Source organism: Solea solea, chromosome 6, assembly GCF_958295425.1.
Source record: "Solea solea chromosome 6, fSolSol10.1, whole genome shotgun sequence".
Lineage (NCBI taxonomy): Eukaryota > Metazoa > Chordata > Actinopteri > Pleuronectiformes > Soleidae > Solea > Solea solea.
Window position 1 is genome coordinate 16,924,936 of NC_081139.1, and position 17,073 is coordinate 16,942,008.

At 39.9% G+C, this 17,073-nt stretch overlaps 1 protein-coding gene and 1 long non-coding RNA gene across 2 annotated transcripts; both read right to left on the minus strand.

Annotated features, from left to right (window-relative positions):
* Nucleotides 1–742: 742 nt before the first annotated feature.
* prok2 (prokineticin 2) lies at nt 743–4,219 on the minus strand. The gene is made up of 3 exons (XM_058632493.1): nt 3,944–4,219; nt 1,357–1,482; nt 743–958 (listed from the first exon to the last, which is right to left on the minus strand). The coding sequence occupies exons 1-3, from the start codon at nt 4,136–4,138 to the stop codon at nt 833–835; spliced, it is 447 nt and encodes a 148-aa protein (XP_058488476.1). The 5' UTR covers nt 4,139–4,219; the 3' UTR covers nt 743–832.
* A 141-nt stretch (nt 4,220–4,360) lies between these two features.
* On the minus strand, nt 4,361–8,118 carry LOC131461507 (uncharacterized). The gene is made up of 3 exons (XR_009240485.1): nt 7,903–8,118; nt 7,023–7,136; nt 4,361–4,536 (listed from the first exon to the last, which is right to left on the minus strand). It is a non-coding gene; the product is annotated as an uncharacterized LOC131461507 (long non-coding RNA).
* Between the last annotated feature and the right edge of the window lie 8,955 nt (nt 8,119–17,073).

The window sequence follows — 17,073 nt, forward strand, 5'->3', positions numbered from 1 at the left end:
TTAGTCTATGAACATTTGTTTGGATTTAGCTGTAGGTGACACGGACTTACCAAGCAAGGCAACAGTAGACCAGCAGCTTCCGTGTCTCTATGGACTTTAGAGAATGAGCAGTTTACAAACCTTAGTTTACAACTAAAAAAAGGTTGTCTAACTGGTCGTGTTATTAAAATATTGTAAACTAATCCATCTTATTAGGTGGCCCTTTTTTAAGTTGCTAAGATGACATTTTGTGTTGTGTTGTGTTAATATGCAGTGTCAGAATGTGCTGAAGTAAAAGTATTGCCTCATTTCTAATGTCCATGACAGTGTCAGTTGTTAAAACAAGGCGGTCCAAACACTGGTATCCATGGAGATGACCTGGCTCCTGATATAAATATTAAAAGGCTCATTCCAGGTTTTTTTTATGAAAAACAACAATTCATACAATCAAGTGATTGTACACTTGATAAAAATGGTTTCTGAGAGGAGACAAAGTGTTGCCATGGTAAAGGTATATCAACATGATATCATTACATGATGCACTTTTTTTCCTCCATATTTCATATTAAATTCTATGTAACACTGCATGAGGCTGATGTTTTTGCCCTCTTGTAAACATATAAAGTATTTATTGGCTCTAAAATCCCAGATGGACACCAATCAGCGATTGAATTTTTACTTGAAAGATACCATTTAGTTTAACTCGAACCAACGTTTTTTGATGCATTATTAAATATATATCTTTATTCAAAATAAATTAAACAGTGGAAACAGGCTTTTAAAAGGCGGATGAAGTAGTTACAGTGCAGGCCGTCAGTAGTGCAGCTATAGTGTGTAACTGTGGGGTTGGTCATCAGAGGTAGTAGTCTGGTTGCGTGTAGGATGAGAGACATTTGGATTTGCCCTCCTCGACGGAGACACATGAGAGGTTGGGCAGACAGGGGCAAGTGTGGTGAAGTCTTTTCCCAAAGAACGGAACCTGGAGGCCGAAAAATAAAGAGCTGTTAAATATAAAAGAAAAATATTTTCATCGTGTATAAGGCATGCAGAGGCAAATGATGAAACAGACAAAAGATATCATATTAAGCGCTTCTTTGATGGGGTTTTGAATAGAATGGTTCAAATGCTTTCAAAAGAGATAACAAAAGCAAAATCACACATTCACTGAAAGCTTCCGTCGGCAATAAAGGAGAAAAACAATTTCCTTCTTTAAAAAACCTCATGAACAGAGAAACTCTCTGCTGCTCTCTTTGTAGCAGGGAATATGTCGTGTATCATTTAGCCCCAGAACCTGCGTCATTCCCACCATCATTATAAAGGTGATGAAACCATGGTGTGATGCCACGTACTGCAGATGAGGTTAGATAAGAACAGCACCTTGTGGCTCATTGGGTGACAGTCTTCTCCCTCCTGTCCCATGGGTGTGCACATCCGCAGGCTGCTGATCCACAGACTCACTGCACAACACATGCCTCCTCCACACTGAAAGTCCTTCTCACACGTCTGCACACACACACACACACACACACACACACGCACAAAAATGAATATATGAACGTCACTGGACCTGCATTTTAACATTTAAATCTCCAGCAACGAATTACATCTGCACCAAGTTTCTTAATATAAATTATTACATTATATATAATATAAAATGATCAAAGTGCCTTCTTTTCATTGGAGACATGCACATAAACAAGAGTGATTGCTTTTAGGGCTATTTTAAAATCATTTTTAATACGTGAGCCATAGAAGAATAGGTCAAAGGTCTTTGCCGACTCGGAGGCAGGTTTTGAACCTCCATTAACCAGACAAAGTGAATGAATGAATGAAAGGATGAAAGGATGCTGTCCGAGTGAGTTTGTTCCATGTTCATAGTATAGTGCAACAGGTGAGGGACAAGCAGCAATGGTAAAACATTGAGTTTGTTTGTTTCTTTTTTCCTCTCAGTTTAGTGTGTGACACAAGTGACAGACACGTCAGAAGCGCCTGGTTTAACCCTTAGCGCTCACGCGGAATAATACACAGCTCCTTATATGGACATCCTTTTATTGGTCCATTTTCTAGTTGAGTCAAAGTTATGATTCATTTTATATAGCATTTTTTAGTCGTGATATACATCGCACTTATGACTAGCACTTTATAGTTTGGCTTACTTGAAGCACTTACATACTTCTAGCTCTTGTTTGTACCCAAATGTTTAAATGCACTTATTGTAAGTCGCTTTGGATAAAAGCGTCTGCTAAATGACATGTAATGTAATGTAATGTAAAATTTCACAAATTCAATCCGATTTTAAACATTTTGAGGACTTTTTGCTCAGGTGTGTTTATATAGTTAGTGAAAATTGAAAAACAAACCCTCATTAGATTGCATAGGTTGTGCTGAAAAAAGGATATAAGACACTCTATATTGCACATTCTTATACCTTAGAGGGTGCTGCATGTGGGCGGCCCCTAATTGTATTGTCCTGAAATTACTGTGATATGTCATCAGAAAATAAGCAACACAATGTAGGGCTTCAACCTTCAAATAATGATTCCAAGATTATTCTGATTGTACGTATTGGGTCACAGTGGATCAGTGGTAGAGCGAGTTGTCCTTGGGCAAGACACTTAACCCCACTTTGAAAGACGTGTGATAGAAGAATGCGCATAGACGCAGTGCAGCGCTATGAATGGGTGTAAAAAGCAGCTTTGAGTGGTCATCAAGATTACAATAGTGTATACAAATACACACCAGTTACCACAAAGAATATTCTCAATCAATATTGAGATCATGTTTAAAAATGATCATAATTCAATTGATGATGGTGACGACCACCATGCCATTGTCAAAAAATCCAACTGAATACATTATACATGATTATTCTCATTTTCACAGGGAAAAACATAGTGTACGTTAGGTTTTAGGTGAGAAATGAAGCAGGGGAGCAAAAGACAGTGGAAGGTTTTTTTGCCTAAAGATAAAAAAGAATGATTACATTTGTCATTTCAGACCTCAAAAAGAAAGAAAGAAAGAAAGAAAGAAAAAATCTGACTGACAGCTCTCACTTTAGATGATATGAAGGGAACACAATGCAAAAGAACACAAATGATTTTATGTGACAGACATAGATGAAAATCACTCTCCGTTTTATGACTGAATGTCATTCAGTTCATATCAACGACGCAGTGAGTGAAGGTTAGTGTGACAGGGACATTTGTTTTTACATATAAACTGACAGATTGACACGCTGTAGTTGCCCCTCTTACCTTTAAAATCACAGAAATAGTCCTACAATAATGCTTTTCTGTGTATTCTTTATTTTTCCATCGGCTTAATATTTGAAGAATAACAATATTTTATGAAAGAGTCTTTAATATAAGTCTGCTGCAAACTCCTCAATATAATGAAAAAAATACATAGATAGCATAGTTGATGGACTGTGGTTCTGATGCCATTCAATTTAAGTCCCAGGGTGCACACAGTGAAAAATTGAGAAAAAAAACTATTTACAAAAACATCTACACAAACAAACCAATGATCAGCGTCGTCCATCAGAAAATACAGGCGTGATACCTTCTCTGTAACAAAACCCACACTGGTTCAGAGTAACATCATTTTAAATCATTTTAAGCAAGTTTACACAATTAGAACAATGAAATAAATTTTAATTAAATTAAATTAAATTAAATCAAATCAAATTAAACAATGTCTGACACCTTTTTATTTTCCTCCATCTCTATACATCTCTGTTATGAAGAAATACATGAAATTTAACAATACAATACGCAAGAAGGTGATGAAAATAAAAGAACACCATTACTTTACTGTGCCTTAATTTACTTCAAATGTTCCCTTTCGTTTTTTAATTTAAAATAAAATGAGTTTGAAGTGTTGACAACACAAATTTTCTTGATTGCTTATGGTTAATTTTTTTTTTTTTTTCGTGTGAGGCATCCACCTGTTTGCTTCCACCTACCCCAGTGATGACAGCTGAAGATCCATGGGAGATCAACAACAGGGAGAAGAGCAGTAAGAAGAAGGACCTCATGATGAAGAGCTTTGCCTGTGCTCCTGTACCGTCCCAGCTGAGCAGTAAGGACGCCGGAGCTGATGGACACCACTGCATGGGCGTACGTGACAGATCGCAGAGACGAGTGGCCTTCAAACTCATGTGCTGAGCAGAGGTTTATAAACCCAGCCCGCCGTTCAGAAAACTCTGACTGACTCATTCACTCACACCAGCATCGCTTTGCAGAGGCTACAAAAAAAAGACCAAGGTAAACTTCAGCATGACAATACTCCAGTTCTAAAGAATCTTTTCACATTTCCCTTACAACAAACATGGCTCTTTTTTACACTCACACACACTTACTGTAAGCTGTTCAGAATCGGCATAAAGACATCCACTTCATCGTCCTCATTCACATTCCCCGTTCATTTTTTGTCCCCTTTCTTCACCATTTCAGACTCCAAGGCCACTGTTTTTGAAATTCATTTCAAAGCCCTTTTAGTGACAATGGTGACAAAGAGCGCAGCTCTAAGCAATGGATATGAATTTCTGAGGCACTCCTGAAAATAAGTAGTACATGCCTGTTATTCAAGAAGCACACTGGGGTTGCCTCATATGCTGCAACGACAAATATGCTACGGGTCTGAAGTTTCAGTGTCATTACTGAAAAGTCAGTAAGACGTAAGACCGTCTTCTCACACAACTCCTCCTGTGAGGCTGCATGAAAGATCCATCATTATAATCCAAACATGAACTGAATTTGAAATGCTTAAACCCTTGATGCATGCACAGTCTCAGGTGTGTTTTCAAAATCCAAATTTCAGACTCAGCTAAGATGTATTGCTTGACAAAAATGAAGGAGAAGAAGAAGATCATTTATAAAAACGGACATTTTAAGTAAACGAGTTAGACATTATACAGTCCGTGACTACACGGTGTAATCTGCATTCAAGTGTAGTTTAAAAAACGCTCTCTCGCTAGTTTAGAGCGAATTTCCTGTTTCTTTGGGGCGCACAAATCTTTACCATAGACTCTATCGCTATAGTGGCACATGCACACAGACACGCCCTTCCAATAAAAAAGAGAAGAAAACTCTGGGGCAAAACATTACCGAATATAAACATGTTACTCCAGTAACTACCAGGAAATGCAAGCATGAGTGTCGACACACGTCTTCTCCACAGCAAGTGAGACACGGGATGACTGAGTTCGTGAGGCAACGCTCCATGTCTCTTTCTCCCTGTGTGTGTGTCTATCTCTCGCAGCTCCGAACAGCGATCATGTCTGATCTCAGCTGCTTTTTTCTTTTGATTCGTATAGTGCTTTTTTTTTTTCCACCCCAACATTTTTTTTTATCACCAGTCGCCACTGGTTGGAAGACACGACCTTGGCCTCTCTCACATGTGAAGCACCTATAGCCACCGAGTCAGATACTGTATGTGGACAACACCGGAGCTGGAGTCTTTTTTCTGAACACATCGACAGCATAGACAGAAGCATTGAATCCACCCGTTGTGTAGGGTTGAACAATTCTAAATGGGAATTTATGTCTGTCAAATTGTGCAATCTTTGGTATATTTTAAATGTTACGTGACTGAAAGTTTTTTCACGGTTTTGAATAAACCTTTAATTGAACGGGCGCTTTTCATCACAAAATAGTCGGATGTCATCAGTGACTTTAATTGGGGTTTAAACCTCTTTAGATTTAGGAGTGTGAGACTGAAGAATGGTATATGGCCTTTGTCTTTCAGGAGGTAGCACTGTCATGTCATTTCACGGGCTTTGTGGGAGATTCTATCAAAGCAGTGCAGAGGCTGCACTGCCTCACCTTATTAGTCTTTCATACCGTAGCAAACTGGCAGAGCATGAATTGTGTCCTTGGCTGTTGAATTGAAATAACAGCACATGGAGTGTGTGAACAAAAACCCAAGGCCAGCTGAAGATTGTGTGCCTGGGCAAATGAATTTGTAATATCTCATTTAATGTGGTGCAGTCCAATATTGATGCTGGTGAGCAGAAAACAATGTCTGCGCATTCTTGTAATGATCTTCGAAACTGCGGTGACACTTGTTCATTAGTTTGCATTTGTCTCTAATACGCTCAGTATTTCTTTTTATGTGGCTGTCGTGCTATTTGGAGACAGCTCATTTTAGACCAGGGGTCTCAAACTGAAATGACCTGTGTCTAGTTTGGTCAGAAGGGGCTTTTTGAGAAAAAGACGTTCAAATAATGATGATTTTTCACATCGTTTACAAATAAAAGTGTTTGTTTTGATATGGAATGATAGTTCTGCAAAATTAAACTATTAATAAAAATAACCATACAGAAATAACTAATTATAAGTTGCCAAACCCTCATTACTATCTCTATCACAGCACTATCCCTCTAATCTAGTACTTAATTCTTGCATATTTTGTGCTGTGGGTACTGTTGTTTTTTATTGCCTTGTCTTTATAGTGTTTTGTGTTTTAGGCAAAGACCTGAGATTAAAACATTAGTTTTTTTTCAGTGTTATAATCTGTGAATTATGTCCTTTAGGTTGTTTGTTTTTCCAGAGAAAAGAATTCCCGAATAACAATTTGACTCAAGCACGACATCTGTCACCTGTCACTGTCATTTGCATCACATTTAAAACACACAAGCTCACCAGTCTCCCTTCATTTCACAAAGTCACCCTTTCATAATGTTCGCCCACAAACAGCGAGCGTCGCCTATTCACATCTCACTGACGCTCTCTTGTTCATTCTTCATACTTCTGTCACAACAGCCCCTTAGTGCATCATCAACAAATGATGTCACATCTTTACATTTACAGAGGCTTGTGTGTATGTGTATGTGTTTGTGTATGCGTTATTAGACCTTCTCCTGATGTCTGCTTGGGTCACTTTGTAACACGCTTACAGAGAGAAATTTGGCAATTTTACATGCTGACACACAGGCGCTGGTGATCCACTGCTGCCTCCATCATTGAGTTCAAATGTATTGTTTTGTGACTTTGGTGTTGGAAATATTTTTGTTTTGATTTATCTAAGTGACACAAACTTACCAAAACAAGACAGCAGTGGACCAGCAGTTCCTGTGTCCCCACGTTGATTTTCTCGGTGGACTTTGGTGCAGGAGAGTCAGGTCTTTCCAAACTCAGGTTTCCAGCCAGAAAATGCTGTAAATAAAAAAAAATAAAAATCCATATGCATGAAAATGCATCGATTTGTAAGCAGTTACAATATTAACACATGCTGTTGTTTCCATTTATCACAGAACATGAGCTGCCGTTGAAAGTATAAAGTCCATGTGCATAAAGCATTCGAGCTAATTAAAAATTCAGTGTGAGTAAGGTCTGCAATTATCGTCTCTGTCTGTCTGATTAATGTCTCCTCCCCTCAGAGGGTAATCAGAGTGAATGGCACTGCCACATTCCTCTGAGGTTTATCGCTGTCTGGGTGAGTCGCATCGGATGGTGACTTGGCTCTACAGCAAAGAGACAGAATACCAAACACACCTTTATTGTCAGCAATATGATTATTTACACGTCTTCTTGTAAAGACTGGGAGTTCATCATTGAGGCAGTCTCTTTGACAACAAAAGAGACAATGCAGAGACATAATTCAAGGAATGAATTAAGAAAACACTTAGATGTATCATAAAAAAACACTTTGGGAAGTGGCATCTGGTTGTGATCCAAACTCTGACCGTAAGTTCAGAGGTGTCACCTGCAACTAGGTTCCTTCGATCAGCCGTCAGTCACACTGGTGTCCACTCATGTGTCTTAATCCATCTCTTACTTTCCCCAATTGGGAACATAATTTACAAACATGACGTGATGTGACACTGACGGCCTGAAACTACCATTGGAACCATTAACTCCTCAGGAAAATGTAAACTGATGCTATCAATCAAGTGACAATTCAAGTCAAATTTGCACTGACTTTCAATTCAAACTGAGTTCTTTTGGTAACCATCGGAGTCGTCTCCCCTCAGTTCACTTCCTTATAGACTTTGCTGAGGAAACCAGAAGAACACTGGAGCAGGAATTGGACTCAGAAGCAGGGCACTCAGACGCGAGTAGTAAACAGCAACATTGGTTTACACAAGCAGGCAGTTAGAAAAAAAAAAGCAAAGCTATCAAAATCACAAAGCAGAGGACAGACACTGTCAACCAAAAAGGAACATGAGGGATGAGGGAAGACTATATACTCAGGTGTGGCTAATTGAACACAGGTGAAAGTAATGATGTGTGGGTGTGGAATCATGACAGGAAATCTGCAATGCAATGAGAGAAGAGTGTTACATTTCAAAATAAAACAGGAAATAGAGGAGAATGAACCGATGTTACGCATAGCACCTGGAACCACTTCTACTGTCATTTATACACAGAAGAGGGATATTTAATGTTAAGTAATTACTGGATCTTAAACTCCACAAATGGATTAGAGCAGAGTTGGGCGATGAGTTTTCCCATAGGGCCACAGGAGAAATAGAAAATATTGATGAGGGCCATACCAATGGGCTGAGCTTAATTCAATATTACATTTATCAAATGTCGTTCTCCCAAAAAGGAACAGCCCAAACATGACAACATGCGATCTATATAGGATTTTTGGATTGTATCGGATTTTACATTTTTTAGAAAGAGATTGGATCACCATGAGTGGGAGAAGAGAAGGGGGGCTTCCTCCTCACCTATCCAAACAAAATGCATTTTCGTAGTAGTTTAGTTGTAGTGTGTAAAGATTTGCATAAGTTGCTGTATGGGTATGGTATTTAAATTACTTTTTTTGTCATTTATTTTCTGTTTAAAAAGAGAAGCTTTAGTTTGTTATTTTTTGGTATTGCTCCACGCCGAAAATGAATAAAACTTCTTCACTTGTTTCCACAGACTTTGGATTTATTTTGGCTTTATTTTTATTTTTGGCTTTCTTTGGAAAGACGAGGTGGAAGACACACACACGCCCCCAAATCAAGTTACGTCCCCGGCCAAGGGGACTCGTCCAATTTATCCCATTGATTGTTTAGTTTTGATTTGAAATCTCTCGCCTAGTTGGCAATATTTCTTTGTGAAGGTGCCTTAATGGAGTTCAAGGTGGAAGACTTTGCTTTTCAACCAACATTAGACAAACTAAATAGATGTTAAAAAAAGAAAGCTGATTAGCACTGATGACACAGCTTTCTTTCATTTTAGCTTGAGCTGACATCTTTGTAGAGCTTGAGAAAAACGGCTTCAAAATAAAAACATGCACAATAACTTTTTTATTTTCTAATTTCCAATTAACCTCAGGAACAGCCAAGGGGCCGGTTGTGGCCCTGGGGCCGAATATCATGGCCAGGTCAGGATCAAAGGGAGACTAGTGATGAGAGACAGTCTGGATTTTGAGTTAGGACTACCATTTGACTATATGAGTCAACCCCAACAAAGCTTTGTGTGTTGCATACTATAATTTCAATTTTACTCTATGACCTGATAAGAATGCCACTCATAAAGGCAGTTCACTAATAATGCAGACACCATTAGCGATAGAAACAAAGCCGGCAGCTCTAGATGTCTCATGAAGTTAAATATAGCAGGGTTAAGATAATAATATGTGCTACAGATGCTCATTATCTCACCACAGCTGCGTTTTCATGTGTCATGAGCCACCGGAGACAGAGGTGACGTCAGTGTTGATGCTTTCATCAAATCCTCTACGAGGAGAGCAGTGGGCCAAACTGCCAATGCGCTCAAGTCGTTTTTAATAGGCACCGACTTCATGTTTGCTTCATGTGCATCAGAGGCACAAACGACGTGAACTCTTTTGTTTTCATCTACAGCTCGACATCAGTCTTTGAAGGAGATTCAACTTGATGCCTGTCATAGTGTTTTGAGGTGATGAGAACAATTTCAACCATGGCAGAGACAGATGGGGTTCAGTCCTTTGTGTGAATTAAATGAGTAGAGCAGTAGTAGAACAGTATTTCTGATTAGTACCACCAGAGATTGCTTGTGTACCACTGGTGGTACACGCACCCCAGTTTGGGAACCGTGGGATTAAGGCATGTTGACATGTTTACAATATGACATGTGACGTTGTTGAAGGAGTGTCGCGTGTCCTGCGAGTAGATCATGCGGGTCATGTGTCGCAGTGGCTCGATGAGTGACTCATATCGTTGACTCATATTATGCATTTGTGGATAAATGATGCATACGCAGGTTCCTCATGCACGCGTGTGCACAACTTCCACCGTCGAAGTGATCTCAAGGACAATCCGTGCATCACTAATGGAGACATAATTGTGCCCAGAGGTTTCATGACCTTATTCTCTAACAAGCATGTGTCCACCGTATACAACAGAGAGCAATTTCCACACAGTGTTTCTTTGCAGTTTTTCTTCATAGAGAACTACTTTCTGTGTCCACCATATTTTTGTACAATCCACGGCCTTTCCACATGTGCACCTTTGACAGAGTCAGCCAGAGTAAGACAAACCAACACTGACTTCCATAAGGACACAGGGTTTAACCTTTAAAAACATAGCTCAGCTTATCCGGACTAGATTCACGGTGAGTTGAGACGCACATCACAACTTCATCCCCAGCAGCAAAAACACAAAGCAGGAGTGCAGTGAGGTCAGTGAGTTCTTTCCATGGAGACTCTCTTAGCCTTAAATGCCTCTCATCCTCGAGGAACATTGGAATTCAGCTCCTCACCAGCCTCGTGTTTCTCTCTGAACTCCTCTTCGTTTATATTACTTCAGGATAAATGTTCAGGATGTAGGATTTCAAAAAGCTTCATTAAGCTCCAGGGTTTAATCAATATCCCAAGATGGAGTTTTTCCTTAGATGTTATCTCGAAGAAAATAAAAATAGATTAAAAGTAAACAAAAGACAAGTCACCCTTATTTAAATCAAAATGAAAGCATATCACAAGCTGGATGAAAATTGATTTTTTTTTTTGCCCTTTTTTATTCAAACCATAATCAATAAACAACATTCATAACTTTCACTTTATCCCTTTAAATGCCCTAATTCATTAAAACCCAATGTTACATTCAGGTTGAAGAACAAGTTATTGAAATGCCATTAATGTTAAAGCGAGGTGGTGCTGGACCCTAGCGCAGGCAGGAAGTTAGTGGGCAGAGTACAAGCAATAACTAAGCACTAGATAACACTGATAGAAAACCCATGATGTTTACCCCACAGAGGTCTGTAACAATCTGGCGACGAGTGACTGCGAGAACCAGGAAATAAGTAGAGGTGCTTGATGATTAGATTAGGAGCAGGTGTGCTCCCGCCACAGGTGCACTGATTGCATGCAGAGATGAAAGGAGAAGAGAAAGGAGGAGATGCAGATTAAGGCATTTTATTAACAGTTATAGAAACTAGAAATTTGATTGAGGTTGTTTCGAGGCAAGTTTGGTTGTTTGTGCCTGTGTTGTCCCATCTCATCGTTTATTAGTTAGTGTTGTTTTTGGAGTGCAAAGCAATTTTCCCCTCGTGGGACAATAAACTAAACTGAAATGAAAGTTGGATAATTATGGGAAATGTCATTAAAAGCTGTGGACGATGTCATGGCTGTGGTCTGTGACGTGATCAAACGAACACAGAGTCACTTTGAATGAGGTGGCGAAGAGCGTAGCCAAATTTAAAAGGCGGCAATTTAATTCTTTTATTTTTGATTCTTTGATTGATGCACATGTTAGTCATAAATGTTGGAGGCAACTGACATCTGTGCACTTTCAACCTTGTGGCGGAATATAGTTACTGTTTGCAGTGGTGTAGTCTACGTGATACACCCACGATGAAAGGGCCAGGATTTCTATATAACCACTTAAAAATGTGCATTGATACGTATCAATGAATTATTTTTATTTTTGGAGGTTATTGTGCTGCTGGAAGCAAGAGGAAATGAAAAAGGAAGCAAGCAACACTTGTGTTGAGTGTTGTCAACAGCCCTGTTCCCAAATCTACAGACACTTAAGATAACACTGCTGCAGCTGGGGGGTTGCATGTATGTATTTTGAAAGAAAAACATTTTAAATCAAATCGCAATCCATCCATCCATCTTCTACCGCTTTATCCTCCACATGAGGGACGTGGGAGGTGCTGTGCCAATCTCAGCTGACATAGGGAGATAAGGTGGTGTACACCCTGGACAGATCGCCAATCCATTACAGGGCCACATATCGAGACAAACAACCATTCAACCATTCACTCTGGCACATACGGTCAATTTTGAGTGTCCAATTTACCTAATCCCCATATTGCATGTTTTGGACTGTAGGAGGAAGCCATAGAACCCAGAGAAAACCCACACACACACGGGGAGAAAGGCCCTTGTTCCAACAGGGGCTTGGACCCGGGTCTTCTTGCTCCAAAGGCAAGAGTGCTTCCGTCACAGATGATTTCTCGAAATAATTCAGTCCTAATGCAGATAGGCAGGCGCAAACCAATCGATTCAAAACAGTATACAGTACCATCCAATCAGAGCTTGCTCTTATTCATCAGCGTCCCACCCAACAACAACGGCAAACACAGCGGACATGTTGTCATCACTCCAGTTTAAGGCTATTGCAGTTTCATGTGATGAAAATATTTATTGTGCAAGCTAAAATATATTTGAGCAATTTTACATTGAATTTTATGTATCTTCTAACTCTACAGGCCTTGGCTCTAATTGCTTCCCCACACCTTTCAGTCTCAGGTCACGTAAAGAGACACAATTAGTCCTGGGTAACATGATTTTCTCATCATTAGGGGAAAAAAAACTCAAGCTCACAGGAAATCCAGAGGGTCACCAAGAGCATGTAAGCTGTGACTGGTTGATGATGATGTTAGTGTTCATCCCTTGTATCTGAGTAAACCCTGGGAGGCTTTTCTTTCTTAAATCTTGTTGTTGCATCCACTAATAGGATCAGAGCCCCACCACGACATGTTTTTATCCCTGTTCAAACAAATGTGTTTGAGCTGGGATGAAAACACGATGCGTGGCTATATGCTGAGGCGCTGTTCTGCATGTCGAACAACCTCCGTGAGTAAACACAACACAGTGTCCGTGGGGAGAATTGAGCAGACGTTCCGCGTAAGCAGGCGGAGTGGTCCATGGGTAGCTCCGCTGGGTGTTAATGAGCTCTGTGATTCATGTTCAGAAATTAAAGCAGGTCTGGCTTCTTTAATTACAATGTAAACAGCACGCCTGAGCTGGCAGTCATTTGTGAAGGGAAACAAAGCAACACTGCAGCATGAAGCAAATCTGAAATGTGGATAAAGACGTGACAGTGTGGATCGTCGAGAGTGCAGTGCTCTTTTGTTTTTTTTTTTACATCATTTACATTTACATTTCAGGCTTCTTTTCAAGCGATCTGGCGGCCGACACATTTCCAGTGTAAGATCCGATTATGAAAGTTGGGAACGATGAATGGGCGTGTGGGGTAAAGTCTAGCATGTTAAAATGTTCTCGACTTACCTGCCTCGTGTCTGCCCCAGACAGAATCACACAGCTAATTCTAATTTTTGAATATACTGTTATAAAGCTGGGAAGACGTGCAGTGCGATGAAAATGTAATCAGGAATCCATCGTTCTGACAAGGACCAAGGAAGTTGAGTTGAAGGCCGTCACATACACATATATGAAATGAATTAGAATCCAAATAAAGCCCAAAAGGGAGTAAACGAAGGGAGGCTTAGATCTGATGGGAGAGAACCAGGTGTTTCCTGTTTTCTGGAGTATGGGAGAGTCGACAAACATGTTTCTATTGTCAAATTTGTTGTCATGCATTGTGTGGAAATAGCATGAGAACATCAGCCTAGAATGCGAAAACGGGGAGTGACAAATAACATGTACAAAATTGATGATGTCAGACAGGCTTTAAAATGTGTGGTTACGGGAAAACAGGGGCAGAGTTTTCTAGGATTCTTATGCAGGGTCTGAAACTGATACTGTCTTGCAACAGTAAAGTTCTCTTTGTTTATACAAGCTTTGTATCAGCAGAATCTTTCCTACACCATCAACTCATCATCTGTTGTTTTAAGAAGAAGGAAGCCGATTTAAACGACACTCGTCTGACCTCTCCTACAACATGCTCCTGGATGTTGACCAATAGGATAACAGAGTTATCTGACATAAAGCGTAAGATAGTGCTGCTGCTGTTAGACAGTATACAAAGTCAGTCGTCATCAAGACACAGGTTTAACCATTGATTATTTACAATATTGAATGTTTTAAAGTGAAATGACCTTTGGTGTAGCTATTACAGGAAACTATGGTGGTGTAAATAAATAATTTATTTATCAAAATGACCAAAAAAAACAAACTGATTGGCACATTATAATGAAGCTTGTAGCATAAAAATAATCAAAATGCGAAACGTAGGTTTCAATGCTTTGTTCAACTCACTGCCAGGCCAAGCCAGAAAATCTATCATTTGATTGAGTCTATATTAGAAAAGGAAAAGAAATACAGTTATACAGGGCCATGCAATTATTCCTCACAGCCCATTCAAACACATTTCCCTTTATTCCCCTTATAATTTTAGAAAGATAATTTCCGCCTTGTACAAGGCCATCACATATATTATGCATGATGCCGTAGAATAGTAAATCACCCTTCACCTCATGTCTCTGCAGCCAATTCGATAATCCTATTATTTTATTCTATTTCCAGAAAATCACTTTATGTTTTTTTAGGATGAAGATTTCGCTCTCTCTCAAACACACACACACACACACACACACACGGAGTGTTTACGGAGCCTTTGTTTATCGCTGATAGTCGAGCTGTGGCTGTTGGACTCGAAAGCGAATGTGGAAAACTGTGTCATCATTTTCAAAGGTCTCTGTGTCTGCACTTCCAGATGAAAAATACTATAGAAGTGTTTTCAAACGTTTCTTTGCAGGGCTTGAAAACATCGGGGTCTTGTGGACGGCAGGCAAAATCTATCTATTCCTACATCTCGTCACAGATAATCTATCCATCTATCTAGACAATTATACCTCTCCTCCTCGTTTCCTGTCATCTCTCCCGTTTGTAAAAAAAACAGCTCATGCAGAAGAGCTCTGACTGTCAAAAAGCATGGTCACAATCCAAAATGAAAGTCAGTAAACTGACTCACATCCTGTGACGAGATGCAGAAACTCTGCATCTTTAGAAGACTAAACTAGATTAAAATTTCATAACATCTTTTTTTTTTTAACCTTCTCATCTCCCTCGACCATTTATCTGCGTGGGCTTAATGAGTTCTCTACGTGTTCGGCAATACACGAGGCTCATATTGGACTAAAGGAAAATGTCTACCTATGATGAATGTTGCCAGCTGTTACACATAATTGTTGGATCTGTAAGCGCAGCGTGGGAAGTGATGAGACATCAGTGATGATAATGGTTAATTTTACTGGTTCATTTCCACCTCTTTCATCTCTCAAATGACTGTAAGCTCTTTTTTTTTTATCTTGAGATGTTACGTATCCTCTTCACACACGATGGGCTGTGACAGTCACACAAGAGCGATCAAAGCTGCTCTGAAGGCAAACGCTGTCCCTGATCCTCACATTCACAATGACATGCAACAACACCGATATAAAAACTCAAAGATAGGAGCTATAAGTACGTATGTGCCTGCAGGGGAACAGCTGACTGCTTTGTCCTCATTCTCTGACGGAAGACGCAGTGGCAGATGTGCCAGTCTGACAGTAAGGAATATGAATACGGACAGGAGGAGTCTCAAGTTTCGACTGGGAAGTTGTGAAAGTTATTTATATTTATTCGCCTGTGCTCAGAGGATGAATTGCATTTCATGCTTTTTGGCTTAAAATTGGAAGAATCAGAATAGAACTATATCTTCCGTGACAGATGTCCCTGGATTTGACGTGTCAGGACATGACACACATTCTCGCGCTCTCTCTGTGCAGCTACGATGATGTGACAATTGGAAACGTTTCAAAGCGAAGCCGTCATTCTGTCACTCTGTCATTGTGTTTATTACAACAGAACAAGCTAAAACCTCCAATTGAGGATCTTGCACAAAGTGAAAGATGGATCCCACAGGGCAGTTATGCTCATACCTCGGACATGAGTGATCGCTAGATTTAAATTACTCAATTATTATTATAACAGTCCTTAATTGTGTTAATTGACAAAAAAAACAATGGTCCAAGCAAATATGTTGGCCAACAAGTACACAGACACAACTCTATTTGCAAATGGATAGAATTACTGCTGCACGGACCCAGCTACACTACATGCATGAACGTGTGTGTGCTCAGTTCAATCACAGGTATAAATATAAGATGTTCTTGACTCCTCTTCATTTCCTTTGGCTCCTAATTCTCAGCCCAGTGTTGAAACAGCCAGTCGACTGTTTCCTCCTCCCACATCTCTGCCTTTCACCTGATTCAGAGCAAAGCTGCATCACCTCCAACACACCTCCTCTCATTCTCTCCAGTTGATAACCGGACTTCCTGCCTTTTTGTCACTATTACTTTAATGGCTCGCTGCCCATCCATCTGACTCCCTTCCTCTCATGTAGGAGTCTTCTGAGGACAGCGTCCAATAACAGTCTCTTAGTCCCCACACATCTCTCTATATTTATTCATATTCAGGACATGACAGGTCCTCTTAAACATTTCCTTATTTCATTCCATATTACCAGGGTAAAGGCCCTGGTTAGAGTTCTCAATCTGCAAATCAGGCGGGTCGGGCGTTGGTTGTGAGCGTGGAAGTACACCAGTCAACCATGAGTCAACCCCCTCTCCCACGTCCTACTATCAGACCATCACTACTCTTCTATTCCCACTCCCACAACCAAACAACAAGCAATTAATGGTCCAATTAATGGTCCAATGTGTAATAATTGGAGGAATTTAATGGTGAAACTGCAGACTCCTCTGTTCACCCTTGCCTTACCCAAGCATGTATACCAGAAAGGAGGTTTTTCTGTTGCCTTATGTGTCATAAGCTTCCGCCTTAAAAACGCAATGTGTTAAAGTGGAACTATACATTCACCCTGATTTAACAGCTTTGGAGTCATTGTGATGGATAAATGGCTTTTCTACAGTCTTTTAGGAAAACCAGCCTTGTAAAATCAGGGCCACTGGCTTGAAGTCAGGAGGTCTTGGGTCTAATGAGAAA

What these genes read in the sequence shown, in the direction of transcription:
- prok2 (XM_058632493.1), bottom strand. Translation starts at nt 4,138, where the DNA reads ATGAGTTTGAAGGCCACTCGTCTCTGCGATCTGTCACGTACGCCCATG. An exon ending in CTTCAGCTGTCATCACTGGG is followed by an intron (nt 1,483 to 3,943) that starts GTAGGTGGAAGC and finishes GTGTGTGTGCAG; the next exon opens with ACGTGTGAGAAGGACTTTCA. An exon ending in GTCACCCAATGAGCCACAAG is followed by an intron (nt 959 to 1,356) that starts GTGCTGTTCTTA and finishes TTCGGCCTCCAG; the next exon opens with GTTCCGTTCTTTGGGAAAAG.